The 26328-nt window shown below is 44.0% G+C and overlaps 1 protein-coding gene across 1 annotated transcript in view; it reads left to right on the top strand.

Moving 5' to 3' along the window:
• DMRT1 (doublesex and mab-3 related transcription factor 1) overlaps positions 1–26328 on the top strand; it is a 91441-nt gene that overhangs the window by 15527 nt on the left and 49586 nt on the right. Inside the window, exon 3 of the mRNA XM_038402555.2 lies at positions 16646–16929. Coding sequence (XP_038258483.1) covers positions 16646–16929 — 284 coding nt within the window. The remainder of the gene's footprint in view (positions 1–16645; positions 16930–26328) is intronic.

Below are 26328 nucleotides of genomic sequence, written 5' to 3' on the forward strand. Positions count from 1 at the left end.
TCACAAGGTTATTTTATGGAGGTCGTGGTATTGCCACCCTTACCTCTATGCTGCCTTCAGAGTTGGGTGGCTGGAGAACAGTGGCTGTTGCCCAGGTGCCCAGCTCTGAAGGCAGCACCCTGCCAGCAGCAGAGCAGAAGTAAGGGTGGCAATACCATACCATGCCATCCTTCTGTGCGGCTGCCTTCAGAGCTGGGCGGCCAGAGAGCAGCGGCTGCTGACTGAGGGCCCAACTCTACAGGCAAGAGCGCAGAAGTAAGAGTGGCAATACCATGCCATGCCCTCCTTACTTCTGCACTGCTGCTGGCAGTGGTTCTGCCTTCAGAACTGGGCTCCCGGCCAACACCGTTGCTCTCCAGCTGCCCAGCTCTGAAGGCAGCGCCACCACCAGCAGCAGTGCAGGAGTAAGTGTAGCAGTACCGCCACGCCCCTTACAACAACCTTGCGACCCCCCCCCACAACTTTTTTTTGGATCAGGACCCCTACAATTACACCACCATAAAATTTCAGCTTTAAATAGCTGAAATCATGAAATTTATGATTTTTAAAATCCTACGACCATGAAATTGACCGAAATGGACCATGAGTTGGGTAGGGCCCTACTTATTTATAGGCTTGGCAGAATTTGATTTTTATTTGTTTTATAATTTTGACAGATAATACTGATGTTTATTTTTAAGCGTTTTTTTCAATTTTTATTGATTTTAAATTTTCACAGCTGCATATAATTGTGGGGGTCAACATCACATGTAAAAATATACAAAGTTTGAAATTCTAAGAAGGTTGCAATCGGCATTTTTCCTGCTTTGCGTATCTGTAACTTTCTAGAATTATCAATGGAAATATTTCTGCATCGGTTTTAGTGTACTGTGAAATCAATGTTTACCAACATTTACTGATAAAAACCTCGTTCTTCCAAGCTTACTTATTCATCATATTGGCTCTTATTTCATATTTAGTGTATTTATTGCTAGATGGTTTCTGTGACCACTAGCTTAGCTTTGAACATTTTCTTTTTAGATTTTTCGTTTCTGATGCGTATTCACATTCACCCCTTCCCTAAACTTGTCTTAACTGTGGTGTTCAGTCTGTGATCACGCAATGCTTGCAAGAGCTCTACTTTATTTGCTGTCTGACTCCAGCTGTTTGTTAATAGCGATAGGAGATTCACAGCGCCCCACCCAGACTCTGCCTGGGAAACTCAACCCTTAAAGACCCTAGTACCATACAGTACTTCCTCTCTGAAGTGCATTGTCCTTGTTTTCACTTGTGTTTGCTCTCCTATTAGTCAAAATCACAAATTTGACTAGATCAATCAGTTCATAGAATTCCTACACACATGGTATTCCACCATACATCCAGGAGGAGATTTTTGAAGGCTCATATCTACTTAGGTGCCCAGCTTGTAAAGGAAGGTGGGTTTTTGCATTTAATCATACCTTCTGTGCTGCATAAAATTAAGGACAACATTTTCAAACTTGGGTGCCTTGCTGTAGGCACCCATAAATCTAGACCAGGGTGGCCAACCTGAGCCTGAGAAGGAGCCAGAATTTACCAATATACATTGCCAAAGAGCCACAGTAATATGTCAGCAGCCCCCCATCAGCTCCCTGCTCCCAGCATCTCCCACCCACCGGCAGCCGCACCAATCAGCGCCTCCCCCTTCCTCCCCGCACCTCCTGATCAGCTGTTTCGTGGCATGCAGGAGGCTTGGGGGTGGGGGGCGGGAGAAGCAAGGGCATGGCAGGCCTCGGGGGGTGGGGAAGGGGTGGAGTGGGGGCAGGGCCTGTGGCAGAGCCAGGGGTTGAACAGTGAGCACCCCCTGGGCCGTTGGAAAGTTGGTGCCTGTAGCTCCAGCCCCGGAGTCGGTGCCTATACAAGGAGTCGCATATTAACTTCTGAAGAGCCACATGTGGCTCTGGAACCATAGGTTGGCCACCCCTGATCTAGACTTATGCACCTAAATAAACAGCCTAATTTCTATTGACTCTGAACCATTGAGAGCTGCAGGGTATCAAGAGCTTTGAATCAGCTGATTTATTTAGATATTTAAATATGTTTTTTACGTGTCTCAGTTCAGACACCCTGTTTGAAAAATTTGCCCTAACTTCCTTTCTAATTCTCCTTGACATCTTTGCCTAAATTTTCAGAAAGGCCTCTACCAGGTTCCTCTGTGTACACAGGCCATTTACACGCTCAGATCCAGCTCCTCAGCTGCTGCAAAACATCATAGCTCCAAAGATCTGGCCCTCAGTTGCTGTGCATTATTGCTTTTGTATGTAACTGATAGATTGTGCATGAACAAAAGTCATTTGAGGTCAGTTTGCATTTTCATGGACACATGTTTATGCAAGTATAAATTCTATTGCTTGCATACACTAGTAATCACGTGCAAGAATTGTGTGTGCAAGTTATTTGCACTCACTAATGTAGGCCACTATATACATATAGACGGTTCTATACCATTTCTAGCCATATCGCAACCAAGAGTGTGTCTGCATAATAAAAAGAAAAAAACCGTCCCATTATTACTAGTTGGTGTTTTTCCAAAAACCTTTTGGATTTCTGTCATCATGTTGCTTCTAATCAAGTGGTCTCTAGCATTCCGACCATAAGCTTACTCCCTTTGTTATTTTTAGTATGAGCTATAATGATTTTATCCCAGTCATATTTTCTCCAAGGTCTTCTATCTCAGATACTTGTAAAGCTATCCCTCCCTACGAATGTTTTCTTTGATCTTCTTGTTAATGACTTAAATCCATATTGATTTTGTTTCTCCTCCTCTCGTGTTTGCTCCTCTGAATCTGCAGGATGTTTTTTTATCATTGTCTGGGCTTTTAGTTTTCTTTTTCCATAATATTTCTTCCTCTTTTTAAAAAAAAAGTTCTTGCGTTATTTAACCGATGTTCCTATTAAAAATTTAATTCTCATATGTTATAGTAAATTTAAATATTTGTAGTTTTCTCTCTCTGTCTCACTCTCACTCTCTCTCACACACACACACGTCATGCTCATAGCCAGTGCAGTGAGGTTGAAAACTACATTTCATTATAACCCCTTATTTTTACATGCTCATAATTTTCTAAAACACTAACCTTTTGGGCCCCAGTCAGGCAAACACTCCTACATGTTGGTAATTTTATGCTCATGAACAGTCCCATTGAGTATAAATATCCCTATGCATTAAGTTACAAGTGTGCATGAGTTTGGAGGATCAGGGCCTTAGAAATTTTGAATGCTTGCTCTCTGTCCAAGGGTGAATTTTTTTATGTGTGAAAGTTTGAGCAAAATGTCAGTTATTTTTGAATTACAGAATATGTGTGTGAGAAAGGGAGAATACATTTTCCCCACTTAAAAAAAAAACAATCTAGCCCCTCCTTTTTACTCAGCAATGTAACAAACTGCTGACAACTCTGTAAGTTGTTTGTAGTGTTGTTGTAGGCATGTTGGTCCCAGTATATGAGAGAGACACTATATGAGAGGTAGTATTTTTATTGGATCAACTACTGGTGAGGTAATAACTTTTATTGGATCAATTTCTGTTGCAGAGAGAGATGAGCTACACAGAGGTCTTCTGGTCCATAGCTCAAAAGCTTGTTTCTTTCACCAACAGAAGTTGGTCCAATAAAAGATATTACCTCATCCACCTTGTCTCTCTCACCTTGTAAGTTGAAGAAGGACTATAATATGTCAGATATCAGGACTGGTGTCTTTATTTGATTTTGGGGGAAATTGCTTTTTATAATTTAACAAAATTAGGAATACTTTAATGTTGCATACTGAACACATGCAGTAGATTTTTTTGAGAGGTGCACACTTAAGGATGAACAAATTGGGCCCAATCCACTTGCACTGAAGTCAGTGGGGGTGTTTCCAGTGACTTCAGGAGGAGTTGGATGTAAATAAATGCACAACTGAGAATCTGGTTATGCCATACACTTCCTCCGAACGTACAGTGTCCCACCCACTGTCCAACCCTCATGCCTCCTTGTTATTTTCTCAAATTGTTTTGCCTTTTACAATAGTTTTTGTCATTTAAAGTGAACTAAAGACCTTACAGTGACTTTTTTAACGTATGATGAGAACAAAAGGAATCCTAATAGTAATATTGGACCATTACTTGATGGAAATGATAGAATTGTCAATAGTAATGCAGAAAATGAAGGAGGTTTCAATAAATGTTCCTATTCTAAACCTGGGGAAATGCCAGATGATGTAGTCACATTATATGATGAAGATGAAATACTTTCCATTCTAACAAAAACTAAGGAGGATGTTAAACAGTAGCTACTAAAACTAGACATTTTAAATTAGCAGGTGCAGATAACTTGTATCCAAGAGTTTTGAAAGAGATGGCCAAGGAGCTCTCTGAACCACTAATGTTGATTTCTTTTTCAGTAATTCTTGTGACCCTAAGGAAGTTCCAGAAATTGGGTCACCTTGATTCTGGGGGCCAGTTTAGCTTTCAGCATAGGTTAGAACAGGGTCAGGGATCTTCTAACCTGCATAGGATAAAACAACATTAGGGACCATTCTGTCAGCATAGTCTGGTAGTTAGGGCACTTAGTTAGGATATGAGAGACCCAAGTTCAAATCCCTGTTCCAGTGACTATTTAATTATTCATAAATAGTAGAACAGCTTCAAGAGGAGAAAGCCACATGCCAGAATATCCCACAGTCTAGTGGTTAGGGCACTCTCCTGCAATAGCAGAGATGCAAATTCAGATCCTTTCTCCACATCAGACAGAGGGGGGAATTGAATCTGGGTCTTCCACATTGGTCCCCTAACCATTGAGCTAATGCTTACAAGGGAGGTGCCAAAGCTACAGCCTCTGGCCATTTTGTGAATCCTTTACTATTCTTCTGTCAAAATGCTGAAAATCTGAATGAAATTAATTGGGCCAAAACAAGCTGTTTTGACTTTTTCAGTTTGGTAGAAACTATTTGACAAACTAAACACAAATTCACCAATAGTTTAGTTGACCTGAAACTGCATTTTTTGGCAAATAAACTGTTTGTCCAAAAAATGTTGCCCTGTTCTCCTTCTGAGTGCTTTACCTTGCAATCTTAATAGTATTCTTTTTAACGTCTTGCTTTTTAATTAATTTCTTAATTTATATTACACCTTTCTTGCCAAGAAAAATATAGTCTATTTGACATTGGTTTAAAACTTAATTTTAGCTCAAACTTGAAAAAAACTGTATATCAGTAAGTATTTGCTTATGCTGGTAAACTCAGATAATGACTCCAGCATTATTGTTGGAGGGGGAAAATAATATTCATTCCTTCAGTATAAAATCAGTATTGTTTCTGGCAGTAGAATAAACCTTGAGAAACATAAGAGTTTAGGCATTGACGTCTTTACGGATAAAGCAAGCTCCTGCCCACAGACTACTTTCTCCTGATAGCGTTCACATGATGCTTGTGCCTTTTTGATAATTTTTACAGAATTAGCAGTATTGCTTCTCACCCTCACTGACTGTGTTGCAGGACATGCCAGATATTTTCGAGAGTTGTCAAAAAATCACTTGAAGACATTCTTAATCACTGGTTATTTTGTCTTAAGGGCTAGCATCATAGTGAGAAGAGATGAGGATGAGGTAGGAGTTGCCAGGTGGGATGTGCCTCAAAAAGACATTGTAAGATAAGGAAGTGGTGCAGCAGTTAAGTATGTCCCTGTATATTGCAGCTGAAGTGGAATAACAGCCGGCCTGGAAAGGCTATAATACTTTCATTGTGCCCTTTTTTAAACATATATTTCTACTTTGAAAAGTAGCTATGTAAAACTGGCACCTTCTTACCAAACAGATCAGTTCTCTGTGTGTGTATTGAGAGCAATATCTAATAACTTTTGGACAATAGTACATTTTTGCTCCATTTTGCTCCTGTTTGCCCTGCACAGCTTAGAGAGAGAGGAATTACTTTCCTGCATGTGCATCAACACTAGAATTATTTATTAAGTTTCAATCAGTTACATTTGTGCAAATCCATTGAAGGGAACAGGCTTGGACCTGTGTCACTGAAGGCATCATCTGAAGACCCTGGGGCTGCAGAGGCATCGCCAAGGGCACAGGTTAGCCTGCAGAACCTTTATTACAGGTGATGATGGGCAAGAAGGGAAAAACCGTAGCTTGGCTGAGTTTGCAGGGCTGGCAATTAGAAAAAAAATCCTTTCATTTGTAAGCTTTGCATATTTGAGCAGGAGTATTAAAAGACAATGAGCCAGGAACCCCACAATGTCATTTTTCCAGAGACACTTAGAGTACAATTGCCCTTTAACTCTCTCAGTGCACTAGGATGTCAGTGACTGGCCCTCAGTAATAATTCCTTCCAAGTGTAGAAGTGTGGCCTACTGTGTAAAGGTCTAAATGAACAAGTGCAAGCTCCTCTGCTGCTAAACAAGCTCCATTCATGTCTCTAGTCCATGTGTTCTGCCACTTAACATGCAGTTATAAATGTGAATGCTTTGAGTTACCTGTATCAACCAGTCCTAATAGGATTGCCATTTCCTTGAGCATGGGGAGAAATCCAGAGATGTTGCTCATTGGCTTCTGTCACTCTTGCTTCATAGCAGGAGCAAAATGGCCGAGGTAGATCTCCATGTCTGCAGAGAGCCTAATTTAAGCAACCCTTTTAAGGGTCTTGAATACCTTTGTTTTATACATTGGGCTTTGGCAGGCGGGGGGGGGGGAGGGTTGCATCGACGAAGCTACACCATTGCACACCTGTAGAGCTTGATTCGTGGTTCTGTGCCATGCGTGTGTAGCCATTTGTGCTTGTGCAAAGCATGGCCATCATGAGGGATTTTTTTGAGCGAGTGGAGTTCAGGAACAGCATCTGAGAAGTTTCTTAAAACAAGGGAGGAAAAACTCCACTTTCATCCTGTAATTTAAAAATGGCCAGCTGGCTTTTTATTGGAATTTCTTTAACAATAAATTAATGTTCTCATTATTTTAAATTCACCTTTGGGCTACGAACAAGCCTGAGAACGTCTCCAGAAAGTTATAAACACCTGAAAATTGTACATTAGAAAGAAAGCGCCTCCAAAATTTATGTCTGTAGAGTCATTGTAAAATGATTTTAAAAAACGTCAGAAACATTTCTTAGGGAGTCAATTCTCCCCTCCTCCCCCCGTTATTTAATTCATTTATTTTTCTGGGTAAATAGCTTTTTCTGGAGACAGCTCCTTCTCAGGGAGGATCAGAGTCTGCCACCCTGACTCAGTGAATAGTATCTTACTCTTGGAGTAGTGGGACTACTTATGGGGTAAGATGTTACCCGTACTCAGGCCACAGCTACAGTGCAGGTGCTGCAGTTGCACTGCTATGGCTCCATAGCAATGCTCCTGTAGAGTCATAATGGAGACTCTCTTCAGTGGCAGAAGGGGATTTCCCATCACTACAGGAACTCCATCTCCCTGAGCGACAGTAGCTAGGTAGATAGAAGCATTCTTCCATCGATCTAGGTGCAGCCACACCAGGGTTTAGGTTGGCACTATAGCTACGCCATACTAGCTTTTAAAAGTAGACCAGGCCATATGGTAAGTATCAGAATCTGGCCGTTAGCTAGATGTCTGAGGGAGGTAAACACAGAAGTCCTGATGTTCCATTCACTTTCACTAGTATAGATAAGGGGTGACTCCACTGAAGCCAATTGGGCCTGACTCTTATTTACACTAGGGCCCCTTTGCATTGCTCTGGCAGTGTAAAGGGGCCTTAAATTAGACATAAATGTAATTTACACCCACATTAGGGCCTCTTTACACTACCAGAACAGTATAAAGGGCCTTAGTGTAAATGAAAATCAGGATCAACAGAGTTACACTGGTGTAAAACTGGCCTAAGTCAAGAAAGAATCAAGCTAATGGGACTGGGATGAGAGACAGGGAGAGGTGGAGTTGAAGAATAGACCATCTGGCACCTCTAGGATCTAATATTCAGGCATACCTATTTGTTGCTACTACACTTCCCAGCTTAGGCTAAAGAGGGTTGTCCCACCCTCCTGCCCGCCCTTTATTAACAGAGAGAAAAAATATTACAGAAACATTTTTGGGGGGTGAGGGGGATTTGCAATGTTTCAGACTGCTCCATGTGTTACATACCTTTGTAGGGTATGCATAATAAATCACATGCTACATGCTTAAACAAATTACTGTCGGCTTTTGTATGCACAGTGACAAATGCTTTAAAGGTCAGAAAAGCTTCCTTAACAAATTTGATAAGATAGTGCAGTGAGCTGTAAAGGCATAAAGTTCTGGGGGTCGGAAACCAGGCTAGAAGAAATAATTACGCATGGTAATGGGTAATTACGGATAATGGCCTATTTTGGGGGGTGGCAGAAAATTCACAGCCCCACAGCCTTGCCCGGAATGCACATTGTCTAGCACATTAACTTTATAGCGAGCTAGAAGTTCAGCACTGGAACAAAAACAAACCCCTAATTTACAAGGGAAATAGCACAGAAATGCTCTTTTTCAGAGGCTGAGTTTATTTTAAAGGCAGAACAAACGTGAGGGTTTGGTTTTGTTCCAACATCACCCAGTCAAAAGAACACTGATGGCTAAGCAGAAAATAGTTAATGGTGCCAGCTTTGTTTGACATCTAAAATAGCTCTGTCATGACTGTCTGGTGGGAGAAACATATTGTTCCAGCATTTCTGATTATTACTTTAGGGAGTGATTTCACACCAGCCTCTTTCAAGGCTACTGTCCGACTTCAGAGCCAGCCATGAATTGAACTAACACACAGCCGGGGCAGCATTGCCAGGCTAGTTAATAGGGCAGTTAGGCTGCATTCAGCTGAGCAGGGGGGATATTCTCAAATGCAGATCCTAGACTCTTATGAGGGCTGAAGACAAGTATTTCAAGAATGAATAATTATTCAAATGGTTGTGGCCTGATTCTTTCCTATGATAGAAGTTGGCTTGTGGTAAAATAGAGCCATTACTGTGATGAAAACAGTCACTCTTAACCAAAAGTTGGCATAGCTCTGTTGAAGTGAATGATACTATGCTGATTTATTCTGACTGTTGATCTGGTGCACTATTTTAAAGCATGTGGCTAAGTAGAGGCATGGGATCTGGGCCTGTCATAGGGATGTGGATATATAGGACTCTTAGGTGTGGCTGACCCAGGATCTTGCCTCTGTAAAAAAAAAATCTCAGCCCTCCTGAAATGAATTACTGGTTAATTACTATTAATATGCCATAGACCTGAAGAGCCGTGTACAACACTGAAAGATCAATAATAGTATTTATCATGAGGTATATTGATCTTCCATCTTAGAGTGGGTCATATTTCACACCACATCCTTCAGTGCACAAAAGTAGCAGAAATACTGATAAGGCTAAGTAAACAGGTAGAAGTGAGCTTAGTGATCAAGTACAGCTTATGAGGACTAGAATGGGAAGTGATAACATCATCTTGCCAAGGGTGCCAGATGGGAGGGAGGGTATGGGGGCCGGTACTGTATGGCAAGCCTGAATTAGAGACCGGTCTGGGGGAAGATATGGTGTACATGAATCATGTATAGTGTACATGAATCAGGGACCAGTGAGGGGAGGAGGCAGATGGCACCCTATTGCGTGCCTGCATCAGTGACCTGTATGGGGGGAAGATGTGGTCAGTGCCACATGGCATTGGCGCTGGTGACTGGTGGGCAGAAAGAGGCGGGTAGTGCTGTATGGTGTGCCAGCATCACTGACCGGTGTTGGGGAGGACACATGTGGGGCTGTAAGGTGTGCCCGCCTCAGTGACCTGAAGGCTGAGGAAGATTTTTCCAACTCCTCTCTCCTCGTACTTGTGCATTGGTGGGTTGCAGCTTTGCTTTGGTATTGAACCCAGTGTTCTTGACCCCATTTTGGCTACAGTTGCACAAATTACTACTGTACCTTAACAAGGCTGGTAGAAGATTATACCTATGTAGCATCTGAACTCCCAAAATACTTTGTAGACTTATGGCAAGGCTGGTCCTGGTCCTGCACACATGGGAGAGGGTGTAAGAAACCTGTCCTGGTTCCCAAGCATGGGGACCAGGGACAACCAAGGACAGTATAAGGCTAGCACCTGCAGCAACCACTAACCTTCCCAAGGGTGCAGAGAAGGGAAGAGTTTGGAGCACATGATGCAGCTGGTTAAAAGATGTAGTAGACTGCGGACGACCCAGAGAATCTCCAACGTATGCTAGATGCCACTAGTCGAGCCGCCGATTGGATGGTGCTCCGCTTCAGTGCAAAGAAGTGCGCATCTCTCCACATCGACGGCAGCAAAAAGGACTCGGTGCAGATGACAGGGTTCCAGATCCAGGGCAAGCCCATCATCCCCCTGGCAGAGGGGCAAGCGTACTGGCACCTCGGCACGCTGACGGGTTTCTGTGTCCAGCAGACACCCGAGGACACCATCCAGGAGATCTTGCAGGATGCCGCCAAGATCGACACCTCACTGCTTGCACCATGGCAGAAGATAAACGCCCTGAACACGTTCCTGATCCCCCACATCTCGTTCGTCCTAAGGGGATCCGCCGTGGCGAAGGTACCCCTCAACAAGGTAGACAAGATTGTCTGGCAGCTGGTGAAGAAGTGGCTGTTCCTTCCTCAGAGAGCCAGCAATGAGCTGATCTATATCACCCACAGGCATGGTGGTACCAATGTCCCCCGCATGGGTGACCTGTGTGACATCGCGGTGATCACCCACGCCTTCTGCCTGCTGACGTGTCCCGACACCATGGTAAGGAACATCGCAGCAAACGCCCTCCATGACGCAACAAAGAAGCGGATCAGCAGAGCCCCCTCCAACCAAGACATTGCCAGCTTCCTGAACGGTTCCCTGGATGGCAAATTCAGACAGGATGGTGGCGACATGGCTTCACTATGGTCCCGTGCTCGCAATGCCACGTGTCGCCTGGGGAAGCACATCGGCTGCCACTAGGAGTGGTGTGAGGAGCGCCAGGAGCTGGGAGTCCTGGTGCCGGAGATCAGGTCTGACGACAACACCATTGTCACCCCGAGTGCCAGGGGCATGCTGGAGAGGACCCTGAAGGCGGCCATCTACTCGCTGTACATGGAAACCCTGAAGCGTAAACCGGATCAGGGTAAAGCCTTCGAACTGACCAGCAAATGGGACGCCAGCAACCACTTCCTCACCAGGGACAGCTTCACCCGTTTCGCCAACTGGTGGTTCGATCCACCGCGCCCGACTCAACTGCCTCCCACTCAGTGGGGCTGTCCGCCACGGGAACTGAGACAAGCATTGCAGGAAGTGTGGCTACTCCAACAAGACCCTGCCCCACGTCCTGTGCAGCTGCACGCCCCGCTCCAGAGTCTGGCAGCTGCGCCACAACGCCATCCAGAATCGCCTGGTGAAAGCCATCACACCGCACCTGGGGGAGGTATCCATGAACTGCGCCATCCCGGATACTGACAGCCAGTTGTGACCTGACGTGGTAGTCACCGACGAGACCCAGAAAAAGATCATCCTTGTCGACATCATGGTCTCCTTCGAGAACAGGACCCTGGCCTTCCAAGAAGCCTGAGGTCGTAAGCTGGAAAAATACGCCGCCCTGGCCGACACCCTGAGAGCAAAGGGCTATGAGGTGCAGATGGATGCCCTGATTATCGGAGCCCTGGGCGCTTGGGACCCCCGCAACGAGTGTGTGCTGCGGACCTGTGGGATCGGTTGACGCTATGCACGGCTCATGCAGCGCCTCATGGTCTCGGACACCATCCGATGGTCCAGGGACATCTACATCGAACACATCACCGGCCACCGACAATACCAGGAGGTGTGAGCCGGTATGACATTGTGCATCAACTATGGGAAAGGGACTGAGAGACTTTTTCCATTGGAACATATGAACTGGAACCATAAACTCACTGAACATTAAATCCCACCAAATGAGGGTAGATCCATTCTCATCATCGTATCCGCTCATTATACTCCACACCTGAACATAGCCATTATATGGACAACATACCCCCATAACTCAATGTCTGTACTTTGACCCGTTAACTTTTACCTCTAATGGGGGAGATTGCAGATTATATATTCCTTACGCCACCCGCTCCGAAACCGAATTTCGCACCCCTTGATAATCTGTACCTTATTCCCTGATAACCAGAAACTTCTAAGCCTAAACTCTGTACCGTTTTCTTTTTACTTGATCATCATCTTAATAAAATTATTAAATCTGTTCTTATTAGTTGTTCTCCTTGGAGCATTGTGCCTAATATTGAGCTCCCACTGACGTGATGCACCCCTCATGTGCAGAGATCACTTTGTTCTCGTCAGAAATGCGTGAGACAGTCATTGTCTGGCCTGAGAAAGCAGCAGCCAATCTGCCAGCAGCACTGTACAAGTGCCGAGGGTTTTATTTGGGGGAACAGATGAAAAATAGCTTATTAAATTAAAACAATGGAGTCGATCTAGGCAGACTGTAATTAGCAGAATGCAACCTGCCTGGGCTACTGAAGCTGACAACTTTTCTTTCAGCACTTTAATGACTATGAGTGGGCAAGGACTTGGTTTTAAGTCTGATGTACAACACAGTTCCTAACCAGTACAGCACTTCCAACACTATGCTGGAACTCAGTGGAATGGGCCAGCTACTGAGTAACCACCCCCAACAGCACTTGGCTATTCCTTGAGGCTCTCCCAATTAGGGAGTGTCTCATCCTGACCCTGTTTAGTTTAAGAGCTGGTAGATTAAATGCCTAAAAATCTCTCCTTCAAACACAAAATCCTCTCCTTTTGAAGTGTAATGTCCGGCTTTGCTTCAAGGCATACAAATTCAGTCAGGGAAATAGAAGGAAAATACAGGGAGAAGATGTGGTTAAGTATTTTAAAGGTAGAGGGCCTGATTCTGGTCCCTAATCTTGCCCCTGTGTGTCATTCAGGGGCACACTATTCTGAGAGCGAATTCACAGGGAACACCAGCATCGTAGGAGCAAGTGTCTCCTTGCAGCCCCAGTGTCTGGTGTATACCAGGAGCAGGAAGATGCTTGTGGTCCTAGGTCTCAGAGCAGCCAGCACCAGCACAAGTGTGCTGTGAATCAGAGTAATCCCTGAGGCTGCTCCAACTTTCACCAAAGGCCATTTTGGGCCGCAACAGTAGCTCAGAATCCAGGTGGTGCAAAGATGCCATAAAGCTATGCCTTCTGTGTTGTATCTCTGAGGACGTGCAGCCCTGAATCGAGCCAAGAATACTCCAGGGAAAGGCAGTAACCAGTCATCATGCATGGCTGCAAAGAAAAGCACTTAGGTTTTAAATCCAGGGTGCAGGAGTTGGCTGGAGCCTGTGCTAGTTCTCAGCTGCTCTTTGCATGATATTGCGATTTCCTACATCATTTGGAATATAACACGGTAGCGCCGTGAGACCTCACTGAGGTCTCAGTCTTCTGCCTTATTTCATGTGGCAAGAGCATTTGGGTCTGCTCCAAAGCCCACTGCAGTCACTAGGAGTTGCTCCAGCCAAGGAGGCTGTTATACTTTCCCTGAACTTTCTTCTTATGTTCCATGTCTCCTGCTTTTCTGGTGTGTTGTTAGGAGTGCTTCTCAGCCCTCTGGCTGTAGCTGATGGGGGATGTTTGTCAGGCCCATTATAAGAATTGTGGGTTCCATAATTTCATGTTCATGAAACAAAAACATCCCAGGCATCTGACAGTTTGGGATTTATGCATGTGGGTGAGTGGGTGGGTGAGTGAACTGGCGAACTGATGAGTCTTAAAAGAGCAGCTCATAGGATTGTACAGATTATTAGAGAGCAAGAGATGGCAGAAGAGACACAAAGGACTAGACCAATAGATTCATCATGGGGCCCAAGCACTAAGTCACCAGGGATAACAGCACAACCACATCAGGAAAAAAGAGGATGTTGGCAAGTCAACCCCTTAACTCAGTAAACTCCAAATTATGGCTGCCCAGCATGGGTATGCTGTAGAGGGGGAAGCACATGCATGAAGCTATTAGCTCTCTTTGTGCTCCTATGAAAGAGGCAGCCATAATGCTGCACCCAGTGCGTCTTTTCCGGGAAGGGAGAGTGCTAGCCCTGCCAGCAGTACTGAACACCCAGAAGGGGTGTGTTTGATGGATTTGGGGCATGACCACGGCTGTACCCCTGCTCCAGCCCTTCCCACCATGAAAGACCTTTGCAAGCACCAGGAGGCTGTTGCTGGGGTTATAGGGAACACAACACCTTTTCTAAAAGTGCAGCAAGTCCTGCATGTGAGTAACCCCTCTCCCCCCCCCAGTATGCTTGCTCATCCCTCCACAGGCACAAAGTGCCCCAGCTAGCCAAGTCTGCTTTGCCTTACCTTCTATCTCCTGTAAAACCTGTATCCCAGCAGGGGAAAGGATGGAGGACATTACATTTGGCTGTTGACAAATAGTATGCGAAGACGAACAGCCTGGCTGGGATATTATTCAAAACCTAAGTTTGGGGTTAAGGTAGTCCAGGGATTTGTGTGATTGACTAGCTTTTCAGTTCCAGTCACCTGAGTTCAGATTTGGCCAAAGTCCCGGAGGGGATGAACTTGGAGGTAAAACTGGCAGACTCTGCCGAGAAGAGAGACAGGCGTGGAATAACAACAGCACCAAAAACTGGGATGGAGGTGCAATAATAGAGCCATATGGGAAAGGTCTCTGCTTACCTGACCTGATACCTCTAAGCAGGGCTCTAGTCGCCTCACTCGCACAAATGCTGTGGTGTAGGTTTGAGAAATGTTCAGAATGTAAGTGCCCAAATGGCTGGATTTTCACTCGGGTAGAGCCTCGGGATTGGGAGAGTCAGGACAGAGAGAAGACACACAGTATTTGAATTAGCAAGTTGCTTTGTTTTGACATGTGTAAAGATAAACTCCAGTGAACTCAACAGAGTTACAGCAAGGATGGAACTGCACTATAGACCTGGAGTGATACAACTGTTGATTGTGAGGGATCTTAACTTCAAGCCGGGAAGGGAGGCAGGGTTGGGTTGAAACCTGTAATAAATGGTACTATTGAACATATGCAGCTGGAGTGAAGCTCAGATATAATGCTTTACAACTGAGGGTCCATGTGAGGTAGGTAAATACTGTTGTGTCCATTTCGCAGAGTTGGTTACCGGGGCAGAGAAATATTAAGCGACTTGACCAAGATCACCCGGGTTCTGTCTATGTTAGGGATTTTTTATAAACATTCCCTTACCATTGTTAGCACTGATTCAGCTCTGAAAGTGTCTACAATATTGGGTGGCCTAGAATAGAAAGGTCACTGGCTGGCCATCAGTGTCCTTGTTAGCACCCTGTCACGTCACCTTGCTCAGAACAGATCTAATCTATATCGTGTTAAAAACAGCAGCAGCAGCCATCTGCACTCGGGATTGTAACGTTGTGGACACCACTGAAGCTGAAATGCTATTGGTGATGGGAGGGGGAAATCCCTAATGTAGAGGGCCACAATGATTCAATGACAGAACCAAGTAGTGGAGTTCTAAAATGTTTTTGCCTCTGATAAAATACACCCTTGTTCAGTACTTAGCCCTATTCCCCACTGTATCCATAATATACCTTGAAAAGTTACGGTGTTGTTTCCTGCCCTCTTATATTAGTGCCTTTAAATGCATGCGACTGTGTGAGCACTGCACAGACCTGATGCATGTGTATGAGACAGAGTAAGGGTGTTAAGCAACTTCAGAGTATTAAAGGACAATTCCCCTCCCCTCAGAGGAGTCACAAGACACCAGACCTGCCCTGGGCTAGGATAGAGGGATGGGAACTTACACATTCATGCATTAGCAGCTGAGAATGAAGTTGGAGCCTGACTCCCTTCTCAGCAGGAGAGGAAGGAAAGAGGATGGAACCTTCTTTTTTCAGACAGGAGGGGAGGGATGTGGTGGTGGCAGCCCACAATCTAAGCTGTCAGGAGTGAGATTGAGAGCACAGGCAGGAGTCCTGTGAAGCAACAAAATAATCAGCACCTCTTTCTGCAGTGCCAGGGAAACTGGTGCAAGGGATTCCGATGTGGGTGATTGCCTGAGAAAAACATGGCTGCATTGTGAGTCTGTTTCTAGAGGAAAGGGGTTGAGTGTCCCTGCTGAAACTAGTCTTAGCCACACCCAACAAATCAGGGTTTGGATTGCCATGGCTCGATCTGCTGTCCCCTGGGTATCACAGCTTGTGTGGCATGTACGCGCGTCCTCCCCCTTCTAAAGCCATGTTTATATAGTGCCCCAGCCTTCACCTGCAGATAACCAGGTCCAAAGGGGTGAATGAAGTGAACCGATGTCAGCCTGAGGTCAGAATCTTTCTGCTTTTAAGTTAATTCAGACTTGACATATAGCTATGATGCACTTTTAGAATGTAATGGTGTAAATGTATTTCATTCGAGTTTACACCTGCTGAGGTTCTGGCTGAATCTCTAACCTTCTAGTCGGTTTTGCCTCAGGGGAGATAGTCAGTGGGAGAGGTCTTTCAGGCTCAGCCTTGCCTCTGAATGAATATCTGCCTGCTGACGCTCCAACGAACAGCAAGCACTGCCTCCCTTCAGCTTTCACCTTTTCCGATCTGTCACCTCCTGTCAAGCCAGCAGATGGAGAAGCAGCTTAGTGAAAGATAACATTCTTTATGGACCCTCCTGTTTCATAACCAGCTGTGGTTTGGTTTTTTTTCTTTTCAGAGGGACGGATGCTCATTCAGGACATTCCTTCCATCACCAGCAGAGGGCATCTGGAGAGCACATCTGACTTGGTTGTGGACTCCACCTACTACAGCAGTTTTTACCAGCCATCTCTGTATCCTTACTACAACAACCTTTACAACTACTCCCAGTACCAGATGGCAGTGGCCAGTGAATCCTCCTCTAGTGATATGGGGGGCACACTAGTAGGGTCCCCTGTGAAAAACAGCCTGCGAAGCCTCCCAGCCACATATATGTCAAGCCAGTCAGGAAACCAATGGCAGGTACTGTGTAACAGAAATTATGTTGCCATTCTGTGTGAAATGTGCTGGGGTCCATGAGCCTGATTCGAATCTCATTTACACTGATGGAACGCCATTCGCTTCAGTGTAGTTGCTGTAGTTCTCAGCAGTGTGAGATTGAAACTAGACTCTAGATGTGTGTTAGGGTGTGTTTAAAGAAAGAAAGAAAGAAAGAAAGGTCCTGGGATCCGAAGGCATTATGAAAGCCATGTGACAGGCTGTCAATGCAACTGAAAGGGGTTTCCCCTCAATTTCTTTTTATTTTCCTTTTATAATTAAATATTCATTTAGTAAGGGTTTGTTTCCAGAAATAAAACCATTGTAATTAGTAAATTTACCAGCCTGAGAACTCAGGGTGGCGTTCTGGAGAGACTGTGTTCTTTAGGATCTCTCTTCATTTCTCTTTTATTATTCCCCTTCAAAGACCATACATAGAAGTGACCCCGCCTCCCAGCCTGCTAAAACAGTCCATGCCACTCTTTGATTGGCTGGCAAGGATCAGTTGAGCATGGCACAAAGCTGTTCTTCATGTGAATGTTAACTCTGCCAGGAAGAAGGGAATTGGACTTGGCTCCTCCATGTAACAGTTTGTGCTTGGTAGGCCAGCCCTGAGGCATCTTTTAAGCTGTGTGTACCACTATTATATGCAACATTAAACCCAACCTCTCCCCCTTAACTGGAAATAATATTAACCCCTGAGTGTTCAAAGAGGTAGGCAGGCCTTAAGGAGAAATCAACCATTTTTTAATGTTTTTAAATTTTTTTTAATAATTAAATTGCTTAAATTTCTAAATGAAAAGTCATTTCCAACAGGAAAAGTGGAATTTTTCATTTAAAAAATGAGTTGCAAAACTGTTTTTTAAGAAATTTTAGAATTGAAAATTCTTCACAACCAATCCTTTCCCACAAAAGTTTCGATTTCAGCAAATCAGCATTTTCCATCACAAACATTGTGTTGAAAAATTTCCAGTCAGCTCTGTGAATATCCATTTGCGCGTGATTTACACATACACAGCTACAGAACTGCAAGTGTGAAATTGGAAAAGAGGCTGTTCCAGGTTGGCCCACAAACAGTCGGTTCATTGTATTTTGAACCCCCTACGCCAAATGAGCTATTCCTGTAGCAATTTTATTTTTTACCTTTTTCAAGCTCCATTTCCCAGTCTGGAGAAAGACCAAAGGGTTATTTGAGGTCAGAGACTGGCCAAAAAAAAAAAAGAAGAAGAAAATCTGAGACAGTGAGCAGTTGTCCCATCAGAGAAGGAGAAATCAAGAGTAGGAAATGCAGTCACTCAGTGCCACTCACCACCTCACATTGCATATTCCTCACCCTCCTTTGGAAATGCTCCCCATGCAGCTACACCCTTTATGGCTCCCAACTTCCCTGGGTTACTTGTCTCCCTCTTGCAAAGCACGAGGGTGCACAACACAATAATAACACTTACAGCCAAGGGTTTGATTTCCAGCTCTCGTAGACATACTCGTGCTAACACTCTAAAAGCAGTAATTTTGCTGTGGTAGCACAGGTTAGCCGTGTTAGTCTGGACACTGTGGATATATACTCAGCATGGCTAGCCCAGGCCATTACTCTTGCTACCCTACTATTTTTAGTGTACAAACTCGATGGGAGCTATCATGAATATGTCTGTGTGAGCTGGGAATCACCCCCTCCTCCCAGCTCCAAGTGTAGACATTCCACATGGAAAAGAGAAGGTTCCTTCTTCAGAGGCTCCACTCTGACACCACTTCCCTCCCCCCACAAAAAAGGTAAATTGCCAGAAAATCCTCATTTCTTTAAGGGGATAATAAGATATCGCCCTGAAGGGAGAGGTCTGATCCATTCACATTTGAGCTATGGGACAGCACTGGAAATGTTTTGTGTTCCAGTACAGTAGGTTCTAGAAGCATCAGCATAGTTCCTGTCACCACTTATAATACTCTTAGAGTGAGGTTTCCCAAATGCTGCATAATCATTTTTTCACTTCCTCGGCATGGAAAGGCCCTTTTGGAAACCCAGATTAAGGGCAACTTTTGAAGGAAGGGGTAGGTTCAAGGCCATAGCTTCATGACAGGCTCTGTTTTTCCCTCTTTCAAGTCCTTCACCTCGGAGATCATTCCTGTTTTTCTGAGAAAAGAACTGGCTGGCCCTCCCTATGCCTGAACTCAATGCTGAAACAGCTTCCTTCAGACAAGAATGATTTGCTCCCTCCCTCCACTTATACATGTACACACATGAAAACGGGTGCTGCCCCTCACCCAAGTGGTTGTTAGAGGCTGTTCTAGTGTTGTATTCAAGAATACTCAGACAGGTCACACACAGGGAGGTGGATTTGGATTTCACTCATGACAGTGCTATACAGTATCATTGGTTTACTGCTCTTAATTTTGTTCAACCCAAGTTTTACTTGTTTGGTTAACATAATATGATGCAATATGATATAGCTCGTAAAATGTTATCTATTCTGCCTTTCATTGTAAAGCTGTGTTTGTACAGCCCCCTAGCACAATGGGGTCCTAGTCCATGGCTGGAGCTCCTAGAGCTACCACCACGAAAATAATAGTATTTGCATCATGAACAATATGTTATTAAAATGGACTGTCAATCATGCAGTTCACAATTCCTCCAACCACTAGTGATCCTTCCTGTGGTTGCATCACTAACTGAGAAAAATAATGGAAAGTGAGGGGTGCATGAGTTGACATAATACATAGCATATGCATGTAGTCTGAAGAGTTGCATGAGAGCTAGCTGCTGCATGAAGAGCTATATGGAAGACATTATGCACTGCATAGTGGAGATAGTATCTAAACTACTATGTTCTGACGTGTAGTGTAAACCTGAATCTCGATTATTTCTAAACACATGAATTCTATGTATCTGTGGCTTGAGGTGAGCTTTGGCTCACTGTGATATTAAGTATTGTTATAGATCTTTATACATGTGTCCTTTACCTATAGTCTGAGTTACGGTGCCCTGGATATTTAAAATATATGGCATTGTTTTTAACAATATTTGGGGGGGGGAATAATCTTTTTTGTTAAGCTCTTGTTTTAGAAACTCAAGATTTTTTGTTTCCTCACCAGTTTCATTTCCTTGGGTCTTGAAAAAGCTTTAACTCCTACTAGCGGAGTTAATCCAGCTGCAAATTTTAAATGCCCGCTTTTCTGCTATTGACAACAGTTGGATATGGAGAACAACAATTAAACGTAACATACATAGAGGACTATTACCATTTTGCTAGCACTTTAACACCACTGCCTTGAGACTCAGAATACAGTAATCGAGCCAAATCCTCTGCTGGTCTGTATAGGTCCAGCTGTGTTCAAGACAGTGGAGCTAAACCACTTTACACCAGCTGAGGATCTGGTCCATCATCTTACAGGCCAACAAGGACTGGCTGAGAATCCTTTTGGAATCCATCACTGCTGTTCCGGCCAAAAGTCACTGCTAAGAGATTTGAGGAATTAACTTCTCCCTGTTGCCGGCATAGCTGTCCCAGGCTCAAACGAGCAAGTTAGTGAGAATGGCCCAAAAATTGAACCTAGGTCTTCTGCTAGACAGTGGAAAGCACAGTCACTAAGAACATGGCTACGGTCCTGCATCTCTTTTCCTGCTGTTTGTCTCTGTGGCGGAGCTGCAGGAAGGAATGGTGTTGTTTGAAGAGTTAGGAATCATGTGACTGACCTACCATTATAACAGAGAGACAAGGTGGGTGAAGTAATAAATTTTATTGGACCAATTTCTGTTGGTGAGAGAGACAAGCTTTTAGCTACAAAGAGCTCTTCTTCACATCTGTGTAACTTGAAAGCATGTCTCTCTCACCAACAGAAGTTTGTCCAATAAAAGATATTACTGCACCCACATTGTCTCTTGAATATCCTGTGATCAACACACCTGCAACAACAGTGCAAACATACTGTTATAAGTAGCCATTGTGAAAATTACCGTAAAATACTTTATAATGAGAGATAGGATAGATAACCCTTTACAGCACAGGGGGCAGTGACTCTCATACAGGCAATTAGGGAAAGCAGTGTTTTGCACTGAAGTAGACTAAAAGTAAGTGGGAATTAGATTCCCACTGCAATATGTGGTTGAGTATAGCTTATGTGTAGTCAGTATTGCATATATTCAAGGAAAGCTCCCTGCAGACTAGTTCCAGTGTGGGAAGAATAGGAAATTGTGGTGAAGAGAAGGGTGAATGAAACTTCAGTGTCAATTGCAAGAAAAAGTTAAAGGAGTGTTTTAAAGCAAGATCTGAAGAGAAGAGATGACTAAGGTTTTTATCTGCACTTAGAAGGATTAGCTGGTTTTAATATATTGGTAGAGTTATACTGGCAACCCCCCAGTGGAAATGCAAATTATACTAGCTGAAGAGTGCTTTGGTCAGTGTGGCTTAAACCAGTTCCGCAAATGGAATAAGTCATCCCAGCAAAAGGACTTTGTTCAGTATAGCTGCATCTACACTAGGGCTTTTGCCAGCAGAGCTGTATCAGTTAGGGCAGGGTTGGCCAGCCTGCGCATAAGGAGCCAGAATTTACCAATGTACATTGCCAAAGAGCCACAGTAATACGTCAGCAGCCTCCCATCAGCTCCCCCTGCCTGCCAGCAGCCCTGCTGATCAGCGCCTCCCCCTCCTTCCCCATGCCTCCTGCGGCATGCAGGAGACTCTAAGGGGAGAGGGAGTAGCAAGGGCATGGCAGGCTCAGGGAAGGAGGCAGGAAGGAGCGGGGGCCCTGGAGGAAGGAGTGAAGTAGGGGCAGGGCCTGTGGCAGAGTCAGGGGTTGAGCAGTGAGCACCTCCCCACCCCCAGCACATTGGTAAGTTGGCGCCTGTAGCTCCAGCCCCGGAGTTGGTGTCTATGCGAGGAGTCACATATTAACTTCTGAAGAGCTGCATGTGGCTCTGGAGCCACAGGTTGGCCATCCCCTGACTTAGGGGGTGATTTTTTCCACACTTCTAATGACATAGCTATGCCCGTGAAACTTCCATAGGCCAAGACTACACACAGTTTTTGTTGCAGTATCATGATTTTGGTGAGGGGGGTGATTATTTTTTGTTGAAATAGTACCAGTACAACTCCTAGTGTGGACGCAGTTACCTAGATGTGTTAGTCATGGTCTACATTTAAAAGGTTTGTGGGCATAGCTATGTTGATTAGGGGTATGATTTATTATTTATTTATTTTGCTGCCAGAGCGATGCTGACAGAAGCCTTAGTGTAGACGTAGTTAAACTAGCAGTCCAGCATCAGCTATACTGGCAGAAGAGCTTTTTTTGCTGACACAAGTTGTGTCTCCACTCAGGGGATTTATCAGTATAGCTCTATTGGCAAATCTTTTAAGTGTACAGAAGGCCCCATACTAGTATTACTTATTCCTCTTACCAGTATTACTTATTCCTCTTCCCATATGGGAGTCAGCTATACTGATATAAGCACATTTATATACCGGAATAACTATTTCCATGCTGGGGGTAGGGGAAAGGTTTGAGCTACTTTAACTGTACCAAGATAGTTAAAGCAGTACAACTTTTGTGTATAGACAAGGCTTTAGTAGCTCAGCTGTTTGCTGTTTGGGCTAGAAAAATGAATTTAGGGAGCAGGGAAAAGTGATTGGGGAGGGAACATGAGTGTGTGCGTGGGATGGGAAGAAGATTAATGCATCATTGAGATTTGGCAAATAAACTGAATCACTGAATTTTTAATAAAAAGAAAAGGAGTATTTTTCTTTTTGCGAATACAGACTAACATGGCTGCTACTCTGAAACCTGAATTTTTAATGTAGATTAATGTCAGATTTCATTAGTCTTTGTTCTTTGCAGGAGCTCATGTACTTCCTGTGGGGGAAAGTTTGGTCTTATGGTATTTCTCTGGAGGGTTCATTTGTTTGTATATAATTACTCAGAAAGCTGTATCTGTCACAATATGATAAGCACAACGAAGATGGTAGTGTTCAAGAGAGTAACACTGGCAGCGTTATCTGATATGTTTTTACTTCCTTAAAGACAGGTTTTCTTGCCAGCTTAAGGCAGATGTTCAAATAAGACCTGATGTGGAGTGTTAAATATTATTTAATAAACAAAAAAGTACTTGCATGTGCACAAGAGAGGGAAGGTAGAAGAACAGGCTTAACAGTTACTATCCATCTCATTTTGTTCTATTTCTGCACTTAGCAACTGGGTCCTCCCTCTGGTCATTGTAACAGAAATTCGTGCCTTATATCCAATTAACAGTGAAATGAGTTGAACAGCATTTGCACGACAAGTCCGCACACATTAATGTTTTAATGGAAGTTGGTGAATTGCTGTCTCTGGGACCAATGCCACTGACACCTCTTTAGCTGGAGGTAAACGGTAAATGTTGAGATGGCTTCAGTCTTCTTGACCTAAAGAACAAAAATTGGCACAGTTTTATCTAGTCAGGCTTAAATTTTCTCCTATAAGAAGGCAGTCGATCATGATAACTGCTGCGCCAACAGTCACAGCAGAAGGATAATGCTGGCTTCTGAATGTGATTCCCCTCCTGCAGGTTTTTGCATCCTTCCACTCCCTGCTGCCAGACTCATAAAAAGTCTGACTAAGTCGATCAGTTTTCCTTCAGAAGACTCCTTCTTTGGTTGGGAGGGCTGCTGGGTCTTCTCTGAAGAGGGCTTCTGTTGTGCCGGGAGGGTGGGCCAGTGTGCTTTCAGCAAGGATTAGGGAGGGGGGAAAGCTCTCAAAAGCTTTTTACAAAGCCTCTGGATTTCAGATACTTTCTGGATCCAAAATTGAAATGTTGAAGCTTTATTTTTAAAATGCAACTTGTACGATCACCATGTTCACTTCCAAAAAGCTCCATTTTCATTCCTTCCTGTGGCAGTGTAGGCAGAAAATCTGAAAGAACCACCGCGCAAGGTCAAACAGAGAAATTAATTTACTGTACCGAGAAAAAATATACTGTTAATTCTAAAATGTGTGATTAAGGCTGTTGACCTAAATACCTCATTTATTAAGAAGTTATAAAACATGGCATCCAGAAATTTTTTTTTGTGGGTTTCAAAGGCAGAACTGTGATCAAGCAGTTAAGAGTGTGAACTCTAAGAATAGCCACCTTCTCTTGTTCCCATCACCTTTTGTAGTGTCTCTCCCTGTTATTTTGACATAATTTTTCTTTCATAAATCTTTTTATAAATCCCATTTATAAAAATAAGCAGTCAGAATCTTACGTGTAGGGTGAATATATACATGCTTAAATATATACATGCATTTCACAAGTAACCCAAAAGCATCCCAACGTGCTCTGTAAGCAATATATTATATACTGTATTCATAAGATACCCTTCACGTTACAGATTTATGCTAAAAGTATCCTAATGTTTCTGACAGCTCATGTGTGACATGGATATAATCCATAATTCTTAGAGAGCTAATCTAAGCGGTTTATTTTCCGATACTGCTGATAGGGCTATATTTCTTGATGTCGCAGCGGTTGAGATTCTGATGGTAACATATTGTTTATGGGTCACTGCCTTTGTCTAAAACAGTAGGTTGGAACAGAATAGCAAAGGTTAATTAAGTTTGTCTATCAAGGAAGGACAGATATAGATGTCTCCTGCATTTTTCATGCTAGAATCAAAGTAATTCAACGCATGGTGTCATTGTCTTTTCCTTTTTTTTTTCATCCTGCAGAATGTGCTTAATAGGTTTTAGAAGTGAACAAAAATACTCTGAACAGTACTAATGTAATAAGACTGAGCATGGCTATAGCAACTTTTGCTTAAGGATCTCAAAGCACTTCATAAATGTGAGGTTTAGTTCGTTAACACCACCCCCATAAGGTAGGGAAGGTGTATTATCACCATTTTAGAGATGGGGAAACTGAGACATAGACTTGTTAAGTGACTTGCCCAAGGGTCACACAGCCATCTGGTGGCACAGCAGAGCCCGGAACCCAGTTGTCTTAATTCTCAGTCCAGAGTCATAAGTAGAAGACCATCTTCTCATCTCACACCAGAACACTGAGATCTGAATTCTGCTGTTTTTAAAAGAGAGTTATAAATAAATGTTAGATGCCATTTTATCTCATCTAAAAATGGCTTAGCTCTTAGGGAAGGGAAAGGAGCTAATGTTAAAACAGTTAGCAGCTAGTACTATGTATACATGCACGGAAGCCAAAAAAACTTTGCCAGAATTTTAAGGCAGCTTTGGCGGGGGATAGCTTATGTATGAGCCATTGAGGAAGTGGAGTCATGGAGTTTGCATGTTAAGGGACCTTCCCAAGATCACACTCCCGGACCTGTGCTCTTTGCAGCATCTGTCTCCCCCATAGATGGGCACTCCAGGAGGGATATGTGACTTCTTGTAGCTTTTATCCTGGGGAATGGGCTGGGCCAGCTGCAAAAAGAGAGATGTGGTCAGCTCATTTTGTTTATTTTGCAAGGGGTTTAACGTAGTGGCAGTCAGCTTCTTCACAACTAGCTATTGTCCAGCTCATCCCTTCCCATGGCAAAATCACCTGGAGAGGGCAATGGAGGAGGGAAATTCTGCAAGGATCTTCTCTGAGTTCCCCCCAAATCATTCTGTGGGGTGTGTGAGGTTTCTCCTGCTCCTACCCCGGGGAGCCATGGATTCCCTGGGATCTGCAAGGACACTCTGCACAGGAGGTGCTCAACACAACTCCTTCCTTCCTTGACACTGCTCCATCCTGGGCAGCGTGGCTCTGAGGGAACTACTTTACCAAGCCTTTCCCCTAGCTCTGATTGTCCCAGGAACCTCACTGAGGATCTGGTCCCAGCCCCCTTTGAACTCTGTGGGGTCTTTGTCATTGACTTCGATGGCAGCAGGTTCAGGTCCTGAAGGAGGATGTCCATGCTCTCTGGGTGTATATTTTTTCTGACTCAGTGTTTCCCACACTTGCAGTTTTATCATGTCACATGATATTTGGTCTTTTTCTTAAATCTCATCTTTAATTTTTTAAAAATGCATTTCTTGTTTGTTGAAACTCCCATGATTTTGGGGACCTGACTCAAGATCTTTGAACACTTGGAGTTGGCAATGCTTGAATTTTTACAGGGCTGGTAGGAGAAGACTAAGCAGCCGGGTGCAGTGGCCTGATCTTCTCCCCATCTCTTGGTCTGCCTAGTTCCTAATATATGGCTCTTGATTCTGTAGAGAGCCCTCTGCAAGGTACCTGCAGGGCAGAGAAGGTGCTGCAAGTAGTCTGGAAAGATGGAGCTAGTCTGCACCCACCTCTTCTTCAGTGTTGGGGAGGTTGCCCTGGTGGGATTCTCTGGTATGATCTGAGTTTGTGGAATGTCATATTGTTTGAGCTTCTGTAACATTCATAGAGGTTCTGTTGCTTTGTCAGCCACCAGTGGAGAGCTGGAGGCTGTGTGTGTTCTG

Source organism: Dermochelys coriacea, chromosome 5, assembly GCF_009764565.3.
Source record: "Dermochelys coriacea isolate rDerCor1 chromosome 5, rDerCor1.pri.v4, whole genome shotgun sequence".
Classification (NCBI taxonomy): domain Eukaryota; kingdom Metazoa; phylum Chordata; order Testudines; family Dermochelyidae; genus Dermochelys; species Dermochelys coriacea.